At 40.7% G+C, this 21,638-nt stretch overlaps 2 protein-coding genes across 3 annotated transcripts; one reads left to right on the top strand and one right to left on the bottom strand.

Moving 5' to 3' along the window:
• Positions 1-330: 330 nt before the first annotated feature.
• On the bottom strand, positions 331-6,570 carry zgc:113307 (uncharacterized protein LOC553753 homolog). 2 transcript variants are annotated; one of them, XM_040115909.1, is made up of 5 exons: positions 6,475-6,570; positions 4,378-4,709; positions 3,850-4,174; positions 2,654-2,971; positions 331-1,375 (listed from the first exon to the last, which is right to left on the bottom strand). In XM_040115909.1, the coding sequence occupies exons 1-5, from the start codon at positions 6,533-6,535 to the stop codon at positions 1,224-1,226; spliced, it is 1,188 nt and encodes a 395-aa protein (XP_039971843.1). In that variant the 5' UTR covers positions 6,536-6,570; the 3' UTR covers positions 331-1,223. The 2 variants fall into 2 exon arrangements, with proteins under 2 accessions (XP_039971843.1, XP_039971844.1); XM_040115910.1 differs by lacking the exon at positions 6,475-6,570 and adding an exon at positions 6,230-6,307.
• Positions 6,571-6,603: 33 nt separating this feature from the next.
• fmoda (fibromodulin a) lies at positions 6,604-19,873 on the top strand. Its single transcript, XM_040115724.1, has 6 exons — positions 6,604-6,736; positions 16,589-16,975; positions 18,066-18,188; positions 18,300-18,440; positions 18,524-18,791; positions 18,883-19,873. The coding sequence occupies exons 2-6, from the start codon at positions 16,619-16,621 to the stop codon at positions 19,032-19,034; spliced, it is 1,041 nt and encodes a 346-aa protein (XP_039971658.1). The 5' UTR covers positions 6,604-6,736; positions 16,589-16,618; the 3' UTR covers positions 19,035-19,873.
• Positions 19,874-21,638: the final 1,765 nt, after the last annotated feature.

Genomic DNA, 21,638 nt, shown 5'->3' with positions numbered 1-21,638 from the left:
CAGTTCTGGATCATTTACGATGAGTTTGAATTTTTTCCTCTAAAGTCTGGTATATGTTCTTTGACAGTGGAGGTCTGCGCTCTTCTGAGTGCATTTTGTAGTTTATACAGTACACAGCATACCAATTATTGGTTCTGTCCATACTGTAGACTATGGAAGATTTAAAAGCTGTGATTGGGTAATTGATTGTTTTTCATGTCACAATGGAAAACTATAAATTCAGTTATTACAGAAAAAAGGAAATAATTGTACATTTTTCATTTGATTATGACACAGTAAATATATAATGTATAAAAAAAACATAGATACAATACTGTGTTTTGCATTTAACTTTGTCTGATTTGTTTTTATATAAGCATTTTGAGTCTTCCATAGTAGGCATCATATCCCATCACATCCTTGCTGTATTTAGTATGCGTATTTTGCATTTGGATTACTGGTTTACTGTTTGCTTTTTGCATACTTTATCAATGCTACCTTTCTTTATTATTAAGAATAAAGTTTCAAATTTAAAAACATGGAAAAGAGCTTGACAAATCAAGGTTGAATATTAAATGTTAATAATGTAATGTTGAAAGTTGTTTTGAGAAAGATTTGAAGATTTTCAGCAGTTGCGTCATAACATTTTCATTCTTCACCTGGTTCCAGCAGTGGACTGGTGTGGCTTTTTTACACTATCCAGCTAACTCAGTCAGATTCTCTCAAGGGAAAGTTACTGAATTGTGCCATTCATACATATTTCCCTTTGCCCTAAGACAGCTCACTTTAACCAGAGCCCAATATTCTGTACAGTCAGAAATAAGAGGGTTTGTCACAGTTCCTATTCAGTAATAACACACAGATGTAGAACCCCGCTGAGGCTGAACTTGGAAAAGATGGAATGAGAGAGAGAAACCCATGGGAAGGTACTGTTGGTATGAGAAATGTTTTGATCAGAACCTTTAGCATTACGATAAAATAACACTAGTTCATGTACGTGTTCAAGCTTTGTCATCTTTTGAAGGTCAGTTTTCCCTTCAGCGCCTGGCTGTGTGCCTACATATTGAAGACCTAACGAATTAAATTCTTCTTCTCTGTTCTCTAAATTTAAGGCTGAATTATTTGAGTTCACAAAGGAAGAGTTGGCTATCAAAGCAAAAATCTCAACTTGAATCATTTTTTTTTCTTTGTATCACTAGATGAGGGTGGCCAGTCACATACAGTAATCCTAATTTTGGGCAGGGTCAGATGTAAATACTTTCAAGCACCCGCAGGCAGAAGACCCAGTCAGATGGCAGCTGTTGGTAGGACATTTTGTTTCCATCCAATCGTAGGATCTTCATCCTGGAGTAGGACAGAGGTCCCACCTCTCTGCAGAAACTGGTCAAGTTGAACTCTGTGGTCAACAGACAGAAAACAGGCAGGCTTTTTAAAAAATACACAGACCACATTTATTATTAGACACTCAGTATTCACCTAAGTGACAGCCGTACTGCTGTCTTGTCAAAACATTGTAGATACTAAACCAGTCCAGAGAGCTTTGATTTCACATCATGTACCATATGCTCATCCTGTCTGAATTCTTAAGAAGAAGCGCTTCAGTTACTTTTCTTATCTGAGGTCTACAAATGTCCCTCTTATTCTCATAGAGTCTGCATTTACCATTAGATGTCTTGCAGATGCTGTGGTGAAAACGTAAGCAGGAAAAAACTACAACACCCTCTTTTGCTTCCACTCTTCATTTCAGTAGTAGAGTGTCTCTCAGCTCAGACTGTAGGCTTTGGCAGACAGGAACCATGGTAGCTGTAAGGCTGCTAGCTAGACGATGAGGTGTGTGTTATTGTGGGAGTATTTTGCCGTCTGTCTGTCTCGTTGGTATGCGGCTGTCTGCTGCATCATACACTGACAAACAAGAGCACATTTTCCCTTTGAGCCAAAACTGAACACCAAGTCATTGCTGCTGGATAGTCATGTGAGTCAAAAAGCAGCTCCAGGCTAAAAGGCCGCTGCATTGTGATACAAATCCCATCTGTCAAAAAAAAAAAAAAAAACAAGGCCAGCGTGATGGGTAGCAGAGAGAGAGGAGAGGGGAGACTGAAGAGGGGAACAGCATGTGCTTCTGGCTCATCTGGCTCACTCTTACCTCTGAATCCATCACAGATGTTTTCATACCACTCTCCTTGCTTCTTTACTAGCCTACTTTTCCTTACTCCAACCACCTAATATTCCCTCCCCTTTTCTCTCCTCCACCTTCTTTTCGCTTCATTTCTTTCCATGTCTCCCTCTGAGCCCCTCCTCTCCCTTCATTCTCGCTCTTCCTCCATCTCTGACTTGCCTCGCCTGCTAGTTACCCAACCCCAGCCCATACTGTGTCCGCATGCAATGAAGAGGGCCGGCAATGTTCGAGGCGGCTGGGGATAATGCAGGTTTCTTTGGAGTTCTTGTCAAATTCTTCACATTTCTTTTTCTCCCTCACAGCACTGTTTGGGTGTCAGACCTCCCCAGGTGATCACCCACATAACTCCCTAATACTGTACTTTAAAAATGTATGAAAGTGCACACGTGTGAGAAAATAGCATTTCCCTGTCAGTGACACCTCTACATTCACAGTGTGATAGTCGACTGCATCTGTTTGTATATGCATACATTTTCTTTCTGTATGTATGCACCCCACCGTGTATTTCATTGGCCTCCAGGTAGAGGTACCGCAGGGTGGTCGGGATTGTGGGAATGGTAGTAAGTTTGTTATAAGAAAGGTCCAATTCCAACAAGCTGGAGAAGTTGAAGACCAGTGAGTGGACGCCACTGCTCTGCAAACCACAGCGACTTAGACGGAGGTACTTAAGATTGAGGAGCCCCACAAAACTGTCCTTATCCAGACCAGAGAGAGAGTTATTGGACAGATACAGCTGCTGGACAGAAGGAGGTAAATGTCTGGGGACAGATGAGAACAAATTCCCCCTGAGGTCCAACAAATTCAAACTGACCAGACCTGCAAGACAATGACAGGGGATAAAAACACAAACAAATATGAAAAAATTAATACTTAGAAAAGTGTGTGACAGATAGGATGAGTCCACACATTTTCAATGTGTACACTGAAATGCAAGTATATAGTCATGCTGTTCAGAGCAGTAAGAGGGTCAAAGATCAGGATTGTGAGATGTAGGCCTAATCAGTGAAACAAAACGTTGCAAATCTAATTGACCTTTCTCACTTTGAAGATGTTTTTAAAAACTGACGTTAGAGAAAGAGGCCCAGATATACCAGACTGGTATCATGTTTTTATAGGGGCAATCACTGATGTATCACTATGCATTGATTTGAGGTTTGAAAGTCAGTTGTATCTATGAGTTCCTCACAGTTTTCATTAAAATATTATTACTGACTACTGTCCAAGCATACTGAGCTGTTGTTAAGCTTTGCCTTTAAGAAAAGTTATTCTTTACAGCTGTTTAAATGTTATTATAATTGGCTTAATTTCCATTCGAACAGCTGTTTTATATTTTAAAAGTAGTGGACAGAATGTGAGATTTTATGATGCATTACATACAGTATTACCTGATAGATATGAAATCAAATCACTGTTGAATTAGACAACCCCTTATCTCGAATCAGCCTAATAGCTATGTAAAACTTGTGTATAATGGACACTAGTAGACAATAACCAAAGGACAAACATGTAGAAAGTGCCACTTTCCAAGTAATGGAAATCCTTTTTAAAATATTTGTTTGCTGTGTTTTTTGCATGACATGAACAGGTACACAACAACAGGATAAAGTTGTGCTGTTCTTCCTCACTTTCAATACCAAGTATGTCAAGAGGTGTACAATGCCTGTTTAAAGGAAGGAAATGATACATTACACTACCTTTGAGGTCTCCCTCTGTGATGGTTTGCAGTCTGTTTCCCTGCAGCAGCAGCAGCGTCAGGTTGTGCAGGTTCTGGAAAGCTCCAGGGCTGATGCTGCTGATTTGATTGTGGGCCAGTCTAAGCTGCTTGAGTCCTTCTGGTAGCATACTGGGCACTGAACTCAGGTGGTTGTGGTTGGCAAACAAGTAGCACAGCCGGGTCTGGTTCTGCAGGATGGCCTGGTCCAGCTTGTCGCTCTGCAGCTGGTTGTGGTCCAGGATGAGCCAGCGCAGCCCAGTAATGTTGGCCAGGACAGAGGAGGACAGGGACGAGATGATGTTGCCCTGGAATCGACAGAAATCATTGCCTGATGGATTTTGTCTTTTCACACTTCCACTTAAAATAAAAGATATACAGTGTAGCACAGTGGAGGTCAGTTACTATGGGATCTGTACAACGTGAGCATGAAATGAAAACCATTGTAGGTTAGTTACAGACCATAGTAAAGATCAAACACGCTCAGTGCCTGTGTCAGTCTTTTTCTTACCTGTAGAAACAGGTATTGAGTTCTGTCCGGCAGGCTGTCAGGGATGTCTGCCAAGCCTCTGTGGTCACAGTACAGTGCTGTGGGCCAATGGATGGGGCAGTCACATTGCTGAGGGCAGGCCTGCGGATTGTTAGCTCGGAACCAGGCTGGGTCCATCCGACCCTGCAGGCTGAGCACACTGGGCTCACCAAGCAGGCGGTTAATCCACAGAGGAACACCTCCGAAGTCCATGTCATCTATGACAGTGGCCGAGGCAGAGCGAAAAACACACAGCAGCACCAACACGGCACGGTGCAGGAGAGCCATGGAGACAGCTGGTGAGATATGCAATCCTGCAAATTAAAAAAGGTGATAAAGGTGTTAAAAGGGAACGCTGCAAATTTTACATGTCAAAGTCATTTTATTACTATAAGCCTATAAAAGTTGTATAATGTCTTTTGTAGTTCTGGAAGAGCTCTGTCGAGATTGAGAAAATGTCTTTAATGATATCACATGGATGTCTTGGCTTTGGCATGGGAACAACACATTTTTAACAGAAAGTCTTGGGGCACTGAGTTTGGAGTCTGACGTGGGCAGGGAGAGTCCAGTGAAACATGCTATCTCTCTCTAGGGATACCAATGTTGGTCTGTCTGATGGTTGGTCAGTCCACCACTTCAGTCCAGACTGAAATATCTCAACAACTAGTAGATGCATTGCACAGATTTTGTACAGACATTCATATTTCCCTGAGGATGAATCCTAATGGATTGGTGATGTTCTGACGTTACTCCTAGTACCACCAGAGTTTTCACTTATCCACTAAAACATCTTGAAATCTACTAGATGGATTGCCATAAAAATCAATACAGATATTCATGTCCACCTCAGGATGAATTGTAATAACTTTGATGATCCCTTATGTTTTTTTTCTCTAGCGCCACCCTCAAGTCAAAGTTTCAATTTGTCCAGTAGTTTGGTTTATGTCCAAAGACTAATGATAGTCCCATCAGCCTCAACTGTAATTTGTGTTTAATGCTAAATTAGCAGCTGTTGAAAGGCTAACATGCCAGTACAGCCTCACAGAGTTGGTAGCATGGCTGTAGAGCATTAGTCTTGTTTAATCTGTCTGTGGACATCTCAATGGAACTTCAACACTACAGTAAATAGCTGGAGTACCCCTTTAAGAACTGACGCAACCCTTGGACTTTAAAGAGTCATTGAATGTGAAAAGGAAAAACTGTTAGTCATCTGAAGCATTGAAAATCGTTATTGAAATGGTTTCAGTGTGAGTTCAAACAGCATCAACTTTTTTTATGGCAGCCCCTCTCCTTATGCCATGAATAAGTAAATCACTATTAAATGAATGGAAATTGTGCACCGCTGTTTGGAATGCAGCTCAAACTAAGATGGTTGTTTTTGCATACTCATTTCTTTGCAATGAAACTGAGCATGAGAAGGAAGAATTTATTTTGTTTCCCTGCGCGCACAGCTGTAGATAGTTACAGTAATGCCAACAAAGCAGATATGCAAGTACACACACAAACACACACTGAGACTCTCAGTTAGTTAGTAAGACAGATTTGCATCATCAGGAAGTTTGATTTGATCAGCATGTTAACAATGTTACATTCTGCCTTTCTCATGTACAATTCCAGGCTTACAGTAAATCTCATGCTGCACTGTAATACATGTTGCCAAGATATTAGCTGTATTATGCAATCATGCCTCATCAAACCTGAAACTGAAATCAAACTGAACTCAAACTGGAATCAAAGAGGCACACGTTGTGGTGTTGATCATTTCCAGTTTTTCCTGCCTTGCACAGAGAAGAAATGGAAGCAGACAAGAAACAAACAACAAACAAACACATACCTGATGATCAGTAGCTAGAGAGCGGAGACAAGTTGTTTAAAATTTCCAGTGAGACCTTCCCTAACCTCAGAACGGAAGGAACAAAGTGTGTGTGTGTGTGTGTGTGTGTGTGTGTGTGTGTGTGTGTGTGTGTGTGTGTGTGTGTGTGTGTGTGTGTGTGTGTGAGAGAGAGAGAGAGAGTGTGAGTGTGTATGTGCGCGTGCGTACACGTGTGTGTTTTCAAGCTAGCAGCAATGTTTACCTACTGTCTGACACATTCCCCTTCTTCAAACGCTGGCCACATCCCAGACCCCAGACCTCCTTCATAATCTTCCCTCACTCACTTCTTTCTTTTCCCTTCTCTCAGCCCTCGGTAACTGTTGAACTCACAGCATTTGGTGGAAACATGTTTGCTTGTACCATGGAGATGCACAACAAATACACGAAAAGACTGACAAGGACTGCTATAGGAGGGAAGGAGGAGGAAAGACACCAAATGAGGGCAAGGGATCAGTTTGGATTCTGCAGGTACAGAGCTTTCAGCTAATATGAGAAACATTTTGATCAGCATTCGAGAATATCATCTTGTGTGTGTGTGTGTGTGTGTGTGTGTGTGTGTGTGTGTGTGTGTGTGTGTGTGTGTGTGTGAGGTGGTGTACAGTATGTGGTCTGCTTGGAGGCATTCAAGCAACAAAGTACCTGGGGAGCCAAAGAGACCATTCTGTGTTTATATGTGTGTGTCTTTGTTTGTGCACCTGTGTCAATCTGTGTGTTTGACTGCGTGTGTGTGTGTGTGTGTGTGTGTGTGTGTGTGTGTGTGTGTGTGTGTGTGTGTGTGTGTGTGTGTGTGTGTACGCTCGCTTGTATGTGTGTGTGTGTGTGTGTGTGTGTGTGTGTGTGTGTGCGCATATTGAAGGAAGGAACTTCTTGCAAGCCTCTGAGCAGAGCAGAGGAAAACGATTCCAGATTCCTCTTCCCCCAAAAATGAGGTGATCACGCTGAGAAAAGAGGCAATGTGGTGAACAAGAGGGAAAAGAGCGGACACTATTCCCTTATAAGACAATGAAAAGCACACCCTCTAGGAAAAACATACAGAAAGACATCCACAATAGAGTTCAGCCAGATTTATAACATAATAAGTGCCTGTGTGTTTTTTTTTTGGATGGGGGGGTGATGGAGCATTTTCTTTTAACCATAAACCACAAAAAGAACATGTGCTTTACTGTAAATGTAACTCCCCCTCTTTCTCTGTGTGTGGTATAGGCTTCTGCAGCAGTTTATTGTTAATTAAACATGCAGTTTATGAATGTGCAGGCAATCAAGAGGACAATACAAAGGAATACGTGTGTGCAGTTCAGGTACACGTGCCACTTACACCACCTGCAAGTTGTTAATAATAGGTTTCCAGAAGAAGATTTGTGATGTTTGACAGCTTTTGTGTCATAAAAGAAACAAATTCTAGAAATTACTTATGAAACACCAAAAAACAAGACTAATGCATAGTGGTGCTTTGGGCTTAATGCTAGCATCAGCATGCTTACATTCTCAGAATGACAGTACTAACATGCTGATGTTTAGCAGGTATTATGTTCACCATGTTTACCAAACCCATGTTGATGAAGTGGTTACAATTCATCCTGGGGAAAATGAATGTACCTAATTTTATGGCAATACATTCAATAGCTGAGATAGTAAACTAACCACAAACCTTATGGTGGCGTGAGTGGACAAAGTCAAGGGATCACCATAGTCAGTAGGATTCAATGTCTGGCAACTACGTATGTCTGTAGAAAGTTTTGTGCCAGTCCATTTGGTAAATGTTGAGATATTTAACTGGATCAATCATGAATTTGAGCTGCTAGTGGCGCTTTATGAAAAGTCAAGGGATCACTAAGGTCATGAGGACACATCGTCTGGGCGCCATGAATGTGAACCGATTCCATGTCAACCCATCCAATAGCTCTTAAGACATTTCGCTAAAAACCAAAAATTTGACTTTGGAGATCACCAAAGTCCGTAGAATTCATCCCCTGAAGACCACAAATTTCTGTACAAATGTTCATAGCAATCTATCTAATAGTTGTTGAGCTATTTCAGCCAGGACCAAAGTGGTGGACCGGCCGACCAAGTAACATTGTAATCCGATTGTCATTGGAAAGGAAAGAAAATAGTAGCTTTCTCAATCTGTGTTACCTTTTCCATTTCCTGTTCTTCCTCATCGGTAAGATTTCTTGTTAAACAGTGTTATGTTTTTACAACTAATTTCTAACCGGTTGAGTGAGGGTTTCTGGAAACATGAACAAGAGCTGGGACACAGTGTGTCAACAGCAGCACACACTCTGTGGTCTGCTCTGTCTCTGTCTGGTTTACTCATAAACAGGAGAAGGAAATGGAAAGGGTCCCCTTCCATCCACTGTTGGCTCTGATCCCTCTGCCTCAGAATAACACCTTTCAGTGAAACATTATGTTCTCTACACATAGATGTTCACCTCACTCACACATAAAGTCATTGCTACCTGGAATGAATACTTATGTTGAATTAATATTTTCTCAGTAATCGTGCAAAGTTCTTTTGTAATTTTTTTCTTTCATTTATTGTCACATTAAAATGTTTTTTAAAAGTGCTGTAAAGATGGGTTATGATGATTAACACTGTAATAATGCAATTCCTTCTTGCCCAGTGCGTGCTGGGATAGGCTCCCACCTCCCAAATCTGAATGAAGTTTTTGAGTGGGGCCAGTTCCTCAGCTGCCCACAAGCAACTAAAAAGTCTGATAGTTTCTGCAGGAAGGTCTGTGGTAAGTGATACAGACAACACCCCCTGGAGCTGATGGAGTGTTACTCAAAGAAAAACTGAGGGAAAAGCCAAATCTATTCCAGCAAAGTGCTGGCTCACAGGCAGATGTCAAAGAAAGAATGGGAAAAGACACACGCACAACAATGTTATGTAGTCATTTATTTAATATTATAAATATCAACAGCCGCCTGAGTGAAATTTATCCCAGCGAGGACAGGTGTTTCAAATCAGTGAGAGCCATCAATCTGCAGGACATAGAAATAGAGTCTCTAGAAAGGCCAATGCAAGGAAAGCCTGCAACAAACAAACATGCCCACATCTAAAAACCAACAAGCACAAATTACAGAAATACAGGATCAAAATCCAAACAGAAAACATCTGAGTGCTTACATGTAAATTAAGAAATGAATCCACAAAATACAAATCTATATCTACACATACAATTTTCCACCTGCTCTCATGCTCTGCATCACTTGTACATCTTAAAAGCAGGGTTTGGGGGTTACCTGATAGTCCAATGGTTAGGTTGCATATCACATGGGCATAAATCTGAGTAGCAAGTCCCAGCGTTGACTCCTGGCCAGCGTGACCATTTGCTGCATGTCATTCCCCTACTCTCTTTCCCCACATTTCCTCTCTGTCTTCACTGTCCCTATCAAATAAGGGCATACAAATGTTATATATTTTTACAATATTTGAAAAAGTAATCATTTTAAAACAGTAGCCTTTGTTTGACTTCGTATCTTAAGATATTTGACATTAAACGTAGACGTTCACATTTTCACTTTTTCTGACCACTATAAGGACTTCCCACTTACGAGGGAAGTTATGAGTGTGTGTATGGGTTTTCTGTTTGTGTGTGTGTGTGTGTGTGTGTGTGTGTGTGTGTGTGTGTGTGTGTGTGTGTGTGTGTGTGTGTGTGTGTGTGTGTGTGTGTGTGTGTGTGTGTGTGTGTGTGTGTGTGTGTGTGTGTGTGTGTGTGTGTGTGTGTGTGTGTGTGTGTGTGTGTGTGTTTTGGTGAGCTTCCAGTTTTTCAGAGCAGCTACTAAGTGGATTTTGAAGTGGGATTGTTTTGTCAATTGTTAGCTGACATTCATCTGAAATTAGATATTGATGACATTATTTGTTCAACATGTTACTTTTAGAAATGGAAACAGATTAAGTCTTCAGTCTGTTTCCTCTTCCACCTCTTGTTCTTCCAGTTCACATAATTTCATTCACACATCTGCTCCCCTCATTTGTCTCCCACATTTCCATTCACTGCCACTAGAGGGCTCTATTTCGTCAGTAATCCACAGCAGGTACAAGCTTATTGCATGTTGGAATAAACTAAGGTAAAGGTGTACTTTGCTAATGTTTACTGTACACTTGCTAACAACTCATTAACACCAATAAATCATATATCCATTTAAGAACTGGAATGTATTAATGTAGAGATAATAACAGTTGCACAGACTGAATGAAGAAATATAAGGCTAAACTCTCCTTGTTATTACTGTAAGACATATGTTGTTTTTTGTTTAACCATGTTCATTCTTTTAGTATTGATATTCACTTCAGGGTTGTGATTATGGTACTGCTCTTAGATGAGTGTATTTTCAGGGTGCCAAAGACATCCTGACACTGACATTGACAGTAAGTGTCACTCTTACTATAGTGTTATGCAACAGATGTCCTTAACATGGTGTTGAACTGCAGTTCTTGCAGTTGCGTGCATCTTAGACCACTGGGTCAGCATGACACCCTACAGTGTATCATTATTATCTCCTTTTTCAGTGAAGCACAGCAGATACAACACCAGCTAAATCATATTTTTGACAGGACCACACCAAAATTTAGATTAGACCCATAATTAACATTGTTACCAACTTAAATATATAAAAAGCTGATGCTTTTATCTGTCTGAGAAAGAGATGAGAAGCTTGACGTGGCATAATCAGGAACATCTGTGCAATTTGTGTGTGTGTGTGTTTTGGTGAGCTTCCAGTTTTTCAGAGCAGCTACTAAGTGGATTTTGAAGTGGGATTGTTTTGTCAATTGTTAGCTGACATTCATCTGAAATTAGATATTGATGACATTATTTGTTCAACATGTTACTTTTAGAAATGGAAACAGATTAAGTCTTCAGTCTGTTTCCTCTTCCACCTCTTGTTCTTCCAGTTCACATAATTTCATTCACACATCTGCTCCCCTCATTTGTCTCCCACATTTCCATTCACTGCCACTAGAGGGCTCTATTTCGTCAGTAATCCACAGCAGGTACAAGCTTATTGCATGTTGGAATAAACTAAGGTAAAGGTGTACTTTGCTAATGTTTACTGTACACTTGCTAACAACTCATTAACACCAATAAATCATATATCCATTTAAGAACTGGAATGTATTAATGTAGAGATAATAACAGTTGCACAGACTGAATGAAGAAATATAAGGCTAAACTCTCCTTGTTATTACTGTAAGACATATGTTGTTTTTTGTTTAACCATGTTCATTCTTTTAGTATTGATATTCACTTCAGGGTTGTGATTATGGTACTGCTCTTAGATGAGTGTATTTTCAGGGTGCCAAAGACATCCTGACACTGACATTGACAGTAAGTGTCACTCTTACTATAGTGTTATGCAACAGATGTCCTTAACATGGTGTTGAACTGCAGTTCTTGCAGTTGCGTGCATCTTAGACCACTGGGTCAGCATGACACCCTACAGTGTATCATTATTATCTCCTTTTTCAGTGTAGCACAGCAGATACAACACCAGCTAAATCATATTTTTGACAGGACCACACCAAAATTTAGATTAGACCCATAATTAACATTGTTACCAACTTAAATATATAAAAAGCTGATGCTTTTATCTGTCTGAGAAAGAGATGAGAAGCTTGACGTGGCATAATCAGGAACATCTGTGCAATTTGTGTGTGTGTGTGTGTGTGTGTGTGTGTGTACACGAACATCTGCTTTCTATCGCAAGGTTTATGCTGCCCCTGTGCCCTGGGGTGCCATGGTTCAAGTTACCTTGAGGAGCCACATTGTCCAGGGACTACAAAGATCAGATCTGTGTGCATCTTCTGTATGAATGTGTATTATTTATGTAATCAAATGTAATGTTATGCAATTAAACAATCTCTGTATGTAAGTTATAATGCAGTATATTTTCTTTGGCATAGAGTAAGTGAGAAAGTTTGGTGTCGAGGACACGTCAAGAGGACCCATGGCTGTTGAACTGGTAATTGCGGAGTGTGTGCATGTGTGTGTTCTTGTATAAATCTTTGAATCCTTGTGAAGACAAAAATCTGGTTCCCATAAGGTTAACCATTAAATTATAAGGTTAAGGCTTGTTTTCTTTGGTTAATCTAAGGGTAAAAATGGAATTAGGCATGTAATGGTTACAGTTAAGGTTAGAGTTAGTGTTTCAGAAATTAATTCATTAAAGAGATGTATAGAGGGACACACGGATGATGTAGTAAAAGATAAACTGCCACAGATTGCATCATGAGCTATTAATGACTGAGGCAAGGAAAGCTTTAACAAGACAGTCAATTCGGCTTCATCCTATTTTGCAAATTTATTAGGCCCATATGAATCTGTTTGGCAGCCAGATGAGAGAATATCTGACTGCTGTACATACATACATAATAAAAACAATTTAGTTCATTTCGACCAATACAAATACTGCCAAACAAAGCGTCTTTGTCCTCGCTGACTTGATTTCATGCTGGAGATGAAAATGTATTTGAAGGTCTGAAGAAGGCTAGATGTTTTGTGTAGTTTGTGGTATATTTGTCGTAGCTTTTTTGTCTCTTTCTGTTGGTGAGTAACCAAAGAAGCATCTCCCGAATGAAAATTCCTCTGACATTCCAGTGAAGAGTTCACGGCTTGAGTGGAAAGGGCCTGGTCCTCTGATCTTCTGATCCCTGCTCATGACCCAGACAGAAGACTTGGGAGACGGACATGGGTGGGGGTTGGGTGTGTATGAGGCTGCAGAGTCCACCTCGGCCTCTAACTTTGAAGTCCTGGTCAGCAGAGAATCAGTTTCTCTGACTCTGAATGATAACTGCTGAACCTTCTGTTTACCGCTCTTTCACATTTCTTTATGTTGTTTGTGTATGCGGATAATTATCTTTGTCACACACACACAAACATCACTGCAGAGTTTATCGACTTAACGACCATATATAAAAAGGCCTTTGATGTTGTGTTGCAAGAGGTATTTAAGGCTCATAAGCTTGTCAGTCATCAGTGATGAGCCAAGGGTCGGAGTTCATCCTGGTTCAGTTCACACTTAAACAGCTCCTTTGACCCATTTAGAGATAAATAAAGCTGTGTTGAAAAAATAAGTCCATTACCCATATAAAAATCTGGGCAGAGCACTGACAGGTTTCTTCTGCCGCATCTGGTGTCCACAGATGCCTGCGAATACACAGAAAAGCAAAAAACAGTTTCCTAATCCTGCCACTGTAAAGCAATGTGGCCATCTGGTTGCTCCATTCTTCACTTTCTTGATGTATAAAGCCTTTTACTGTCAAACATCGGAAAGAATGGCTATAGTAAGTAACAACCAACTTAACCAACATGTGTAAGGCACTAGGCCAGACATACGCTGCTTCTTCAGAGATACTGTAGCTGTGGCAAGTGTTGACGGGACTGCTCCTTGATCACTCACAGAGACGATTCAGCCCTTGGACAAAGTTATATTTCAAAATTTTCGTTCTTGCCAAGACATGGATTAAAAAACTGATGCCACAGTTAGCTCAGCTTAGCATAAGGTTTCTATGCATCCTGCAGAAACCACTGCGACCAAACCAAGGAATGTTCCGACACATATTGTAACCCCCTGTAAAACCGTAATGTGTCAGTTTTACACTGGTGCTAGTAACTGGATTTTATTTGCCTGTTTCCAGTCTTTATGCCTGGCTAAGGGACTGTACAAAAATTATTAGCACTGGAGAGGGGGGTCGCAAAAGGGAGATGGTATTATAATTTTTCTTTTTGGTTGTAGATAGGACAGTCTCACTCTTTTTTGGGAGGGCTGGGAGGGTTTATTTTTTTTATCCTAAATTTTGGAATATTGTTAATTGTTACATAAATAGTTACATCAAAAAGACAACTTTCATCTATGCCATGGTTCATTAATGTGTAGTTTGCCATATGCAGAGAACAGTTCTGTCTCTGAATGTGTGTTTTTTAAGTGTACACTGGTGGCACACATTAGAACTCCCATTAAGTTATTAAAGTTTAATTTGACAATTTGTGCCCATTTACCTATTATTCTTAAATATTGTGGGAAAGGCGTTGCAGTTTTTTTCTAAGTCAAGAGGAGGGTTAAAAGAAAACATACGTAACCCTGGAAAGGGTCTGCTTTCTTTCTTTTTTTTTTTTCTTTTTTACTAGGACAAACATAAGGTTCAGTCAAGCTCACTTCCCAAATAATTTTCCTACCCTCCCTAAATGTCTCCTGGCTCTTGCATTATATTTATCAGACAGACATTAGAGTGGTAATGATCTTCTCTTCTAACTCTTGGCAAGAAAGCGAGTATGCAAAGTCAAAGTCAACAGGCCACACCACAGAAGATGCTGGCTAATGATGGAAAAAATACTATATATATATATATATACATATATATATATAGACTGCATGCGGATCTCTCTGGAAGAAACACAAATAAATGGATTTGTTGTCAACATGACTAAAGGAAGCAACCATCATTATGTTACTTTTCACAAACACAGAGAATATATCCATGTGTTGAATATTTGAATGCACAGAATCAAACTACTCTTCCACTGTCACATATTAGACCTGGCAACATGATAACAAGAAACAGACAATGATTTGGAGAGAGGAAAAAGGGATAAAATAGTTTGGAGAATCAGCGGCCGTTTGAAAAGATGAAAGACAAAAGTGAGTGAAAAACCCTGATTCAAATGGAGCTCATGTCGAAGAGAAGATGGAGAGGCAGGAAGAGGCCCACGTTAAGATCAGACAGACAACAGGAGAGGACTGTCACATATGTTTTCATTTAACCCTTTACAAGATGTAAGGTTGTTGGAGAGGGATGGAAAAAGTTGGATCCACCCCTTAGATTTTTGCTAAGTGGGCTAAAGAGCATGTGAATACTATAGTAGGTTTTGTTATCCATTAGCAGTCTATGGATCTAAATAATGTTTGAAAGATCTTGGACAAATTGCAAAGAAGAGCTTTAGTATCTTCAGCAATATATCGCTTATGAGATATACCTTTACAGACACCTTTCACCATAGCCATGTATTTAAAAAAAAATCTGCCACTAAACCAACTCATACCCACGTTTGATGCAAAATCTTGCACCGGGGTTCCTTTGATTTTGCCTCAGGTGCTGTAACAACAATAGATGGCATGTGGCATTGTTCACTTTTTTGAAAAGATAAATAATGTAGCATTTTTGATCCAGTGAGCTAAAAGTGCCAGAGGTGCATACTGTGAAGACAGAGTGGGTTTCAGCTCAGAGGGACTGAATATGCTGCAAACAGATGGGAACAATCCCTCAAAGCCACTGCATCTCACATCACTCAAATTTGTGGAAAAGGGGACTCCAGACTGGGGGTGTGAGGTGCACTGGGCCATGCCTGAATGAGCAAAATTGGGTGCAGGAGGGTGGATTAGGGGGTAGAAGGAACCTCCAGTAAAGGCATAGAGAGAGGGGTGGAGAGGGGGATGGCAGAATGGAGAGGAAAGCAGGGAGGGGAGGAAAGGTTTTTACAAAGTGTTTGTCAGAGTCCCCTCCACTCCTGAGCACACTCTGAGAGAGAGAGGGGACAAGGAGGGCCATTCTCTCTAATCAGGTAGGTGTGTGTCTGTGTGTGTTTGTATGTACATGCATGTGTGTGAACATGTGTCTGTCTGTCTCTGTGGTATCTTTCTATGAAACCTTATAGGACATAAATAAACACATGATGATAGAGTCATTTTTTTTTAGGGGGGGTTCTGCAAAATCAGAGGGTCATTATTGGATATTTTCCCACAATTCTGGGCCAGCAGTGAAAACCATCTACAAAGCTGGTATTCATGGCCAGGCTTTTCCTTTTTTCAGGGCTTGCTCTTTGGATTCCCTGTGGATTAAGACCCCTAAGAATGTGCCTCTCTGCAGGCAGTTACATTTCCAAAACAAGTTCAGTGTCTTCACTGCACCTTTGACTGTTCATTTAAACACCACATGATAACAGTGGGGTTAGCTTTGTGCTTATCAGAAAAAAATATGGTTGAAGAATAGCAGCATGTTCTCCAAAGGTGTGAGAGTAAGTATGCTTTTGCGAAGTTTATGCTTTGACGTTTTGGTGGCTTGATGAAGATTTTAATCATTTATTTTTGCAAAAATCCTGCACCTTTATATCATATAAGAGCAGAATTTGCCTTTAGTGCATACAGAGGGTCAGCACAAGAATGCATTTTTTACCATCAGTTTACTCTGAACTGTATCTGTTTCAAAATGTCTAAAAGATTCAGTCAATATAGCCCCATTAACAAAACAATTTTGTCAATTTGTGAAAGAGTATTTGTTTTCTAAATATTATGGCCATGTCTCTCTGTCTTTATCCCTGTTAGATTACGGTGAAGATTTGTGCGACTGTGACCATGCGTCTGGTGATTGTCTTCCTCTTGTCTGCCCTGCTTCCACTCTCTCTCTCGCATGGACGGGACCCCTTCGCTTGGCTGTACACCCGGCAGAACTATTTTGGTTCCATGCAGGCAGATACCACAGGAGGGGAGTGCCCCGATGAGTGTGACTGCCCCCCCTCCTTTCCTGTTGCCATGTACTGTGATGGGCGGGGCCTGACGGCCATGCCAACCATTCCCTCCCGTGTCAAGTACTTGTACCTCCAGAACAATGCCATCACGGCTGTGCCAGACTCAGCTTTGATCAATGCAACCAATCTGGTCTGGCTCATGATGCACCATAACCAGCTGATGTCCGAAGCCATTGGCAAGAAGGTAAACCTACATCTGGTCTTAGTCAGATCCAGACACACGTGAGCTCGAGTTATGCTGCAGTGATGCTGGTCTAAAGGGTCGTCGGATGGCCGGCAGGTGGCTATTAGGTTGTGTAATTACAAAGGAAAAGTTACATTGCTGTATGTGTGCATGAACAAAATGATGATTTTTATGTTCTTTAAAATGCTGCACTTTAAAGTCTGAAAAATGAAGACTGAAATTATACGTTTTTTTCCCCTGCTACAGCATACATATCTGCTCTATAAGTCACTTGTCCTGTGTTTTCCTTTGAGGAAAAATCAGAAACCTTAAGGGAGGCATGTATAAAGTATTTTATATTATTTGGTTTCATGATGCCCCCCCTATTTTTGTGTTAACTCGTTGGAATGAGATTATTTCTCTGTCTACATAGGTGGAAAACATGTTTCCATACAGCCAATCAAATCGCTTCATTTTAAACCATATGTGCATAAAGTAGAAATGTCACCATTCTATCCCAGCCTGATGGTCACAATGACTAAAAGGCAGACTTTGAACAACTACCCACATTAGCTTTCCTGCTTAAGTCTCCCTCCTATCTGTCCCGCACCTTATTTTACTAAACAATCCCAAAACATTAATGGCTTGTTTCATTCCCTGGTGAGAAGCTAATAAGCTGCTCAGCTGCAGCACATTAAACAGTAAATTAATGTCCTCCAAATATCTCTTCACACAGGTTCGACGTTTGTGTGGTCCTAACTCTTCAATTCCACTAACACCACAATGTCGGACATGACTTGTGAGCTACAGCACAAGTTTATTTATTCAGTTACTCGTTCCCCTGCCGGGGCTCAGCCTGCCAGACACCAACACGACCCCACCAGAGGGGAAAAGGAATATTTCTGATATTTCCCCAAAGGCCTTTTTTCTTTCCTTTTAGTAACGAAAAACTTAGATTTAAAAGAACACTGACATTATTTTTGGCTGCAAAAGGGATGACTAAATGTGATTTTTGGTTGGACTTTAAACCTTTTCATGGTGGGTTTGATTCCTTTTGAGTTTACTATCATGCACATGTTGGAGAGTGGTTCATTCTCCGCATCATTTTTAGGCATTTCTGAAGCTGGAAGGACTGGAGCGTTTGTATGTACAACACAACAATTTGACCAGTATTCCTCCCAACCTCCCCCGCTCCCTGCGAGACCTGAGAATTAATCATAACAAGATTGAAAAGGTAACACTTTGCATTGAATGAATGTCATCCAGAGCCCCTCGCTATTCTCATTAACTATTTTAGCCCTACATCAGAGACATTAGACTTTAAAATTATTACACTGTTGCCTAGGTAACACCTGCAGACCTAGAGGGAATGGATAACCTCACTATCCTGGATCTCCATGACAATGCTCTCACAGACATGAGCACATCACTGAAGGCACTGAAATCTCTCACACTGCTGGACATCAGTGGCAACAAGTTGACAAAGGTAATATGTGTGTTTGCATACGTCCCATTAAATGGCAGGAGAATCTTCATTCCTCTCACAATATTTTCACCAACTGATCCCAGGTCCCAGAGGCTCTCCCTGAACATCTGCACCAGCTCTACCTGGAGTCCAACTCCATTGACTCTATACCAGAGGGCTTCCTGGGCCGTTTCACACAGCTGCAGTACGTCAGGATGGCCCACAACCAGCTAACAGACAAGGGTATCCCTCCCAACACCTTTAACGTGACTGGGCTGGTGGAGCTTGACCTGAGCTTCAACAAACTGGAGAGAATCCCTCCAGTCAGCACCACACTGCAACATCTCTATCTGCAAGCCAACCAGATCAAAGGTAAAAATGCATAATATATAAAATGTTATTTAAAAACTATTCATTCTGCCTTCCTTGTGTAAGCACCTCTTACTCTGTCCTGCGGCTGTAGAGTTCACTCTGGGTAGTTTCTGCAGCATTGTGGATGTGACCAATTTCTCCAAACTGCGGACACTGCGACTGGATGGGAACGAGATCAGTCGTCAGGACATCCCCTCAGAGTCATCCCTGTGCCTGCGGCTGGCTTCCAGCATTGAGATCTAACTAACTGTGTGTACGACACAGTTTGTGGCGCTCTGCTCACAATCATAGCTCACTTTACAACATGCACCATAATGTGTAACACATTAGTTTTGTGACATTTGCCAAAACCAAAGCACGGCTGGGGTTATGATATAATTGAATATTGACATAAGATGGCAGCAGTGAATATCCACCATTAAAACCATGGTGAGAGCAGAGACCATCAAATGTTTCAGTTATTTTTACACCCTTGGGGGAAGCTTTAACAGACTTAAAACAGGTTCTAAAATGGCCTGGTCGCTGTATTACAGTAAAAGAGCCTTTATCCACAAAGTACAGTAGATAAGCCCATTAAGATTTATGAGCCACACGTGGTGTTTCTTTTTTGCGCATTGAAAATAATCCAAGCCTGATCCTCTTTATATGTTGCTGTGAGGATCAGTGATCTTTGTATTTTGAAGCTATAGCTGTCTTTATTTCTCTCTTTCTATCTCTGCTTTGCTTCATCTCTTTTATTTTCGTTTTTTCTGATAAGCTGATGGTAAACAGTGTGTATCATGTATGAAGTGAATTGTATAATTACAAATCATTTGCTGTCATAGAATACTATAACACTATACTGTAGTGTCCACTACATTAAAATACCTTATTGCAGTTGGGTGCATTGTGCCAAATATTGACTTTCCTAGTTTTAAAACATGCTGTGACTGCTTGTTTATGTAGAGGATCCTCTTTTTGCACAGTGAGATCAACTTTCCTTAGAAACATAGAACACATCTATGTACAATGTGAAAAATATCTCCATACTGTACTGTAGTGAATGAGACATACAGAGGGCTTTGGGTATTATGATTCTTGGGTTACTGTATGCACTGCATGGATTCATTATCATATTTATGTTTACAAGCCCATCACAGAATAAATAAAAGATTTTAAAACAGAGCAGTGTACTTTTTGCCTTCTTATAGGTAATCTAGTACGTGAAACTATAGTTTCATGTCTGTCTGGCTATGTGTATTTTATGGACTGTGCCACAGTCAGTTCAGGAAAGAGTCACTGATCTGGAACAAGTGCTGTAAGTAAAACAATAAAGCTTTTGTTGAATGGAACTTAATATTATCTGCTATCCTTTGAGTTAAGGCTTATGTAGACACTGCCTCTCGCTTTTAAATACATGCACGCACTTTTTATCTCACAGGTTAATGAATGAATTTTACTTTATAATATATACACTTGGAATACATTTACATACATGTAGCGAGCATGATTCTTTTAAAAGATGGCACTATCCTCACCTGCTCACTGTAGATGATGACAGGGGTCAGTAACTTCCTTCTCCCAATCCAAGTTGTTCATTTATGGGCTGGTGCAAGGTCATATAGGATTAAGAGGATGCACCCTCTCCAGCCTAATGGACAGGATGAAACGGTGCTTTTAGTGTTGTTCTTTATTATAAGGTGCATGACGAGGCAACTGGAGAGAGGAAAATACAATGAATCAAAACTCTATAACTGTTGGTATGCTTATGTAATAAATAAAACCAATAGATAACACTTTGGAAAGCTTTTAAGAGGATGTTGGCACAAAGTGGTTGTTAAAGGCAATGAATCAGAGGGGGAAAGGAAAAGCTTTTCCGCAATGCCACAATAACAAATATGTGATTTTCTTTGAGTGAGTTGCAAACTACGACACTGTGTGGGCTGATAGGTTGGCGGAGAGAAAGCCTTATGTAGTAGAGATGTTGGACAACTCAATCTTTAAACTGAATAACCTAACACATACCAGCTTTACGAAATATTCTGGCTCTTCATCACCTTCACTTCTAGAGGCCGTTTGTTCCCTACAAACAGTAGGCTGACCTGTCCAGCTGGAGAGTGAGAGCTGACCTCAAGTCCTCCTGTACAAAGTGTTAAAAAACAGGTTTTTCTTTCTTCTCATCATCCCTAATCCCACTCCACTCGCTCAAGTCGCTGTGCTACACATTGTTCTCGCACCACTGATTCTCCTTTTTATACCCCTCTGAATGGCCCGTGTCTTCACATGGAGGGAACTGATACTGTAGACAGCCATCCACATCTTCTTGTTAAATTCCCTATGCCTACCACACCCTCTTCTAAGACACATTCATGCATGCGTGTTTGTCTAACTCTGACCATTGTAAAGGTGTTGAGCTCTTGCATCTGGGCTGAACCCTCTGTGTGTCAGCTAGCCAGTGATGAGATGGTCAGACAATACAGGATGTCTATATTTACAGTATTTTTCTCCATCACTATGTGAGGTAATCTGTGGCCACACCAGCAGATACCATAATCACAGCTAATGTATATAATAGGTTTACAGTGGTTAGGTCGTGGCTCCACGTCATTGACCAAAATGGCTCTGAAGCTAAGAGCATCAAGCAGAGGTCATTGCACACAAGTACAATGTTGACACTAGGCAGAGATCAAGCCCTCACCCTGTCTGTGAAAATGCTAAGAGGTCATCAATATCTACTTAAAACTGACAGGTTCACTAATCAAAAAAGCAGGAATTGTGTATCTGCTTACATACATATGTAAGCAGATACACTGAACATATGACTCACTTCCTGTTTTTGTACTGTAGCTTCACTGTCAGATTAATTTG

Source organism: Xiphias gladius, chromosome 21 (assembly GCF_016859285.1).
Source record: "Xiphias gladius isolate SHS-SW01 ecotype Sanya breed wild chromosome 21, ASM1685928v1, whole genome shotgun sequence".
Taxonomy (NCBI): domain Eukaryota; kingdom Metazoa; phylum Chordata; class Actinopteri; order Istiophoriformes; family Xiphiidae; genus Xiphias; species Xiphias gladius.
The sequence above is the reverse complement of the archived record's forward strand: the minus strand, read 5'-3'. Positions and strand labels throughout refer to the sequence as shown.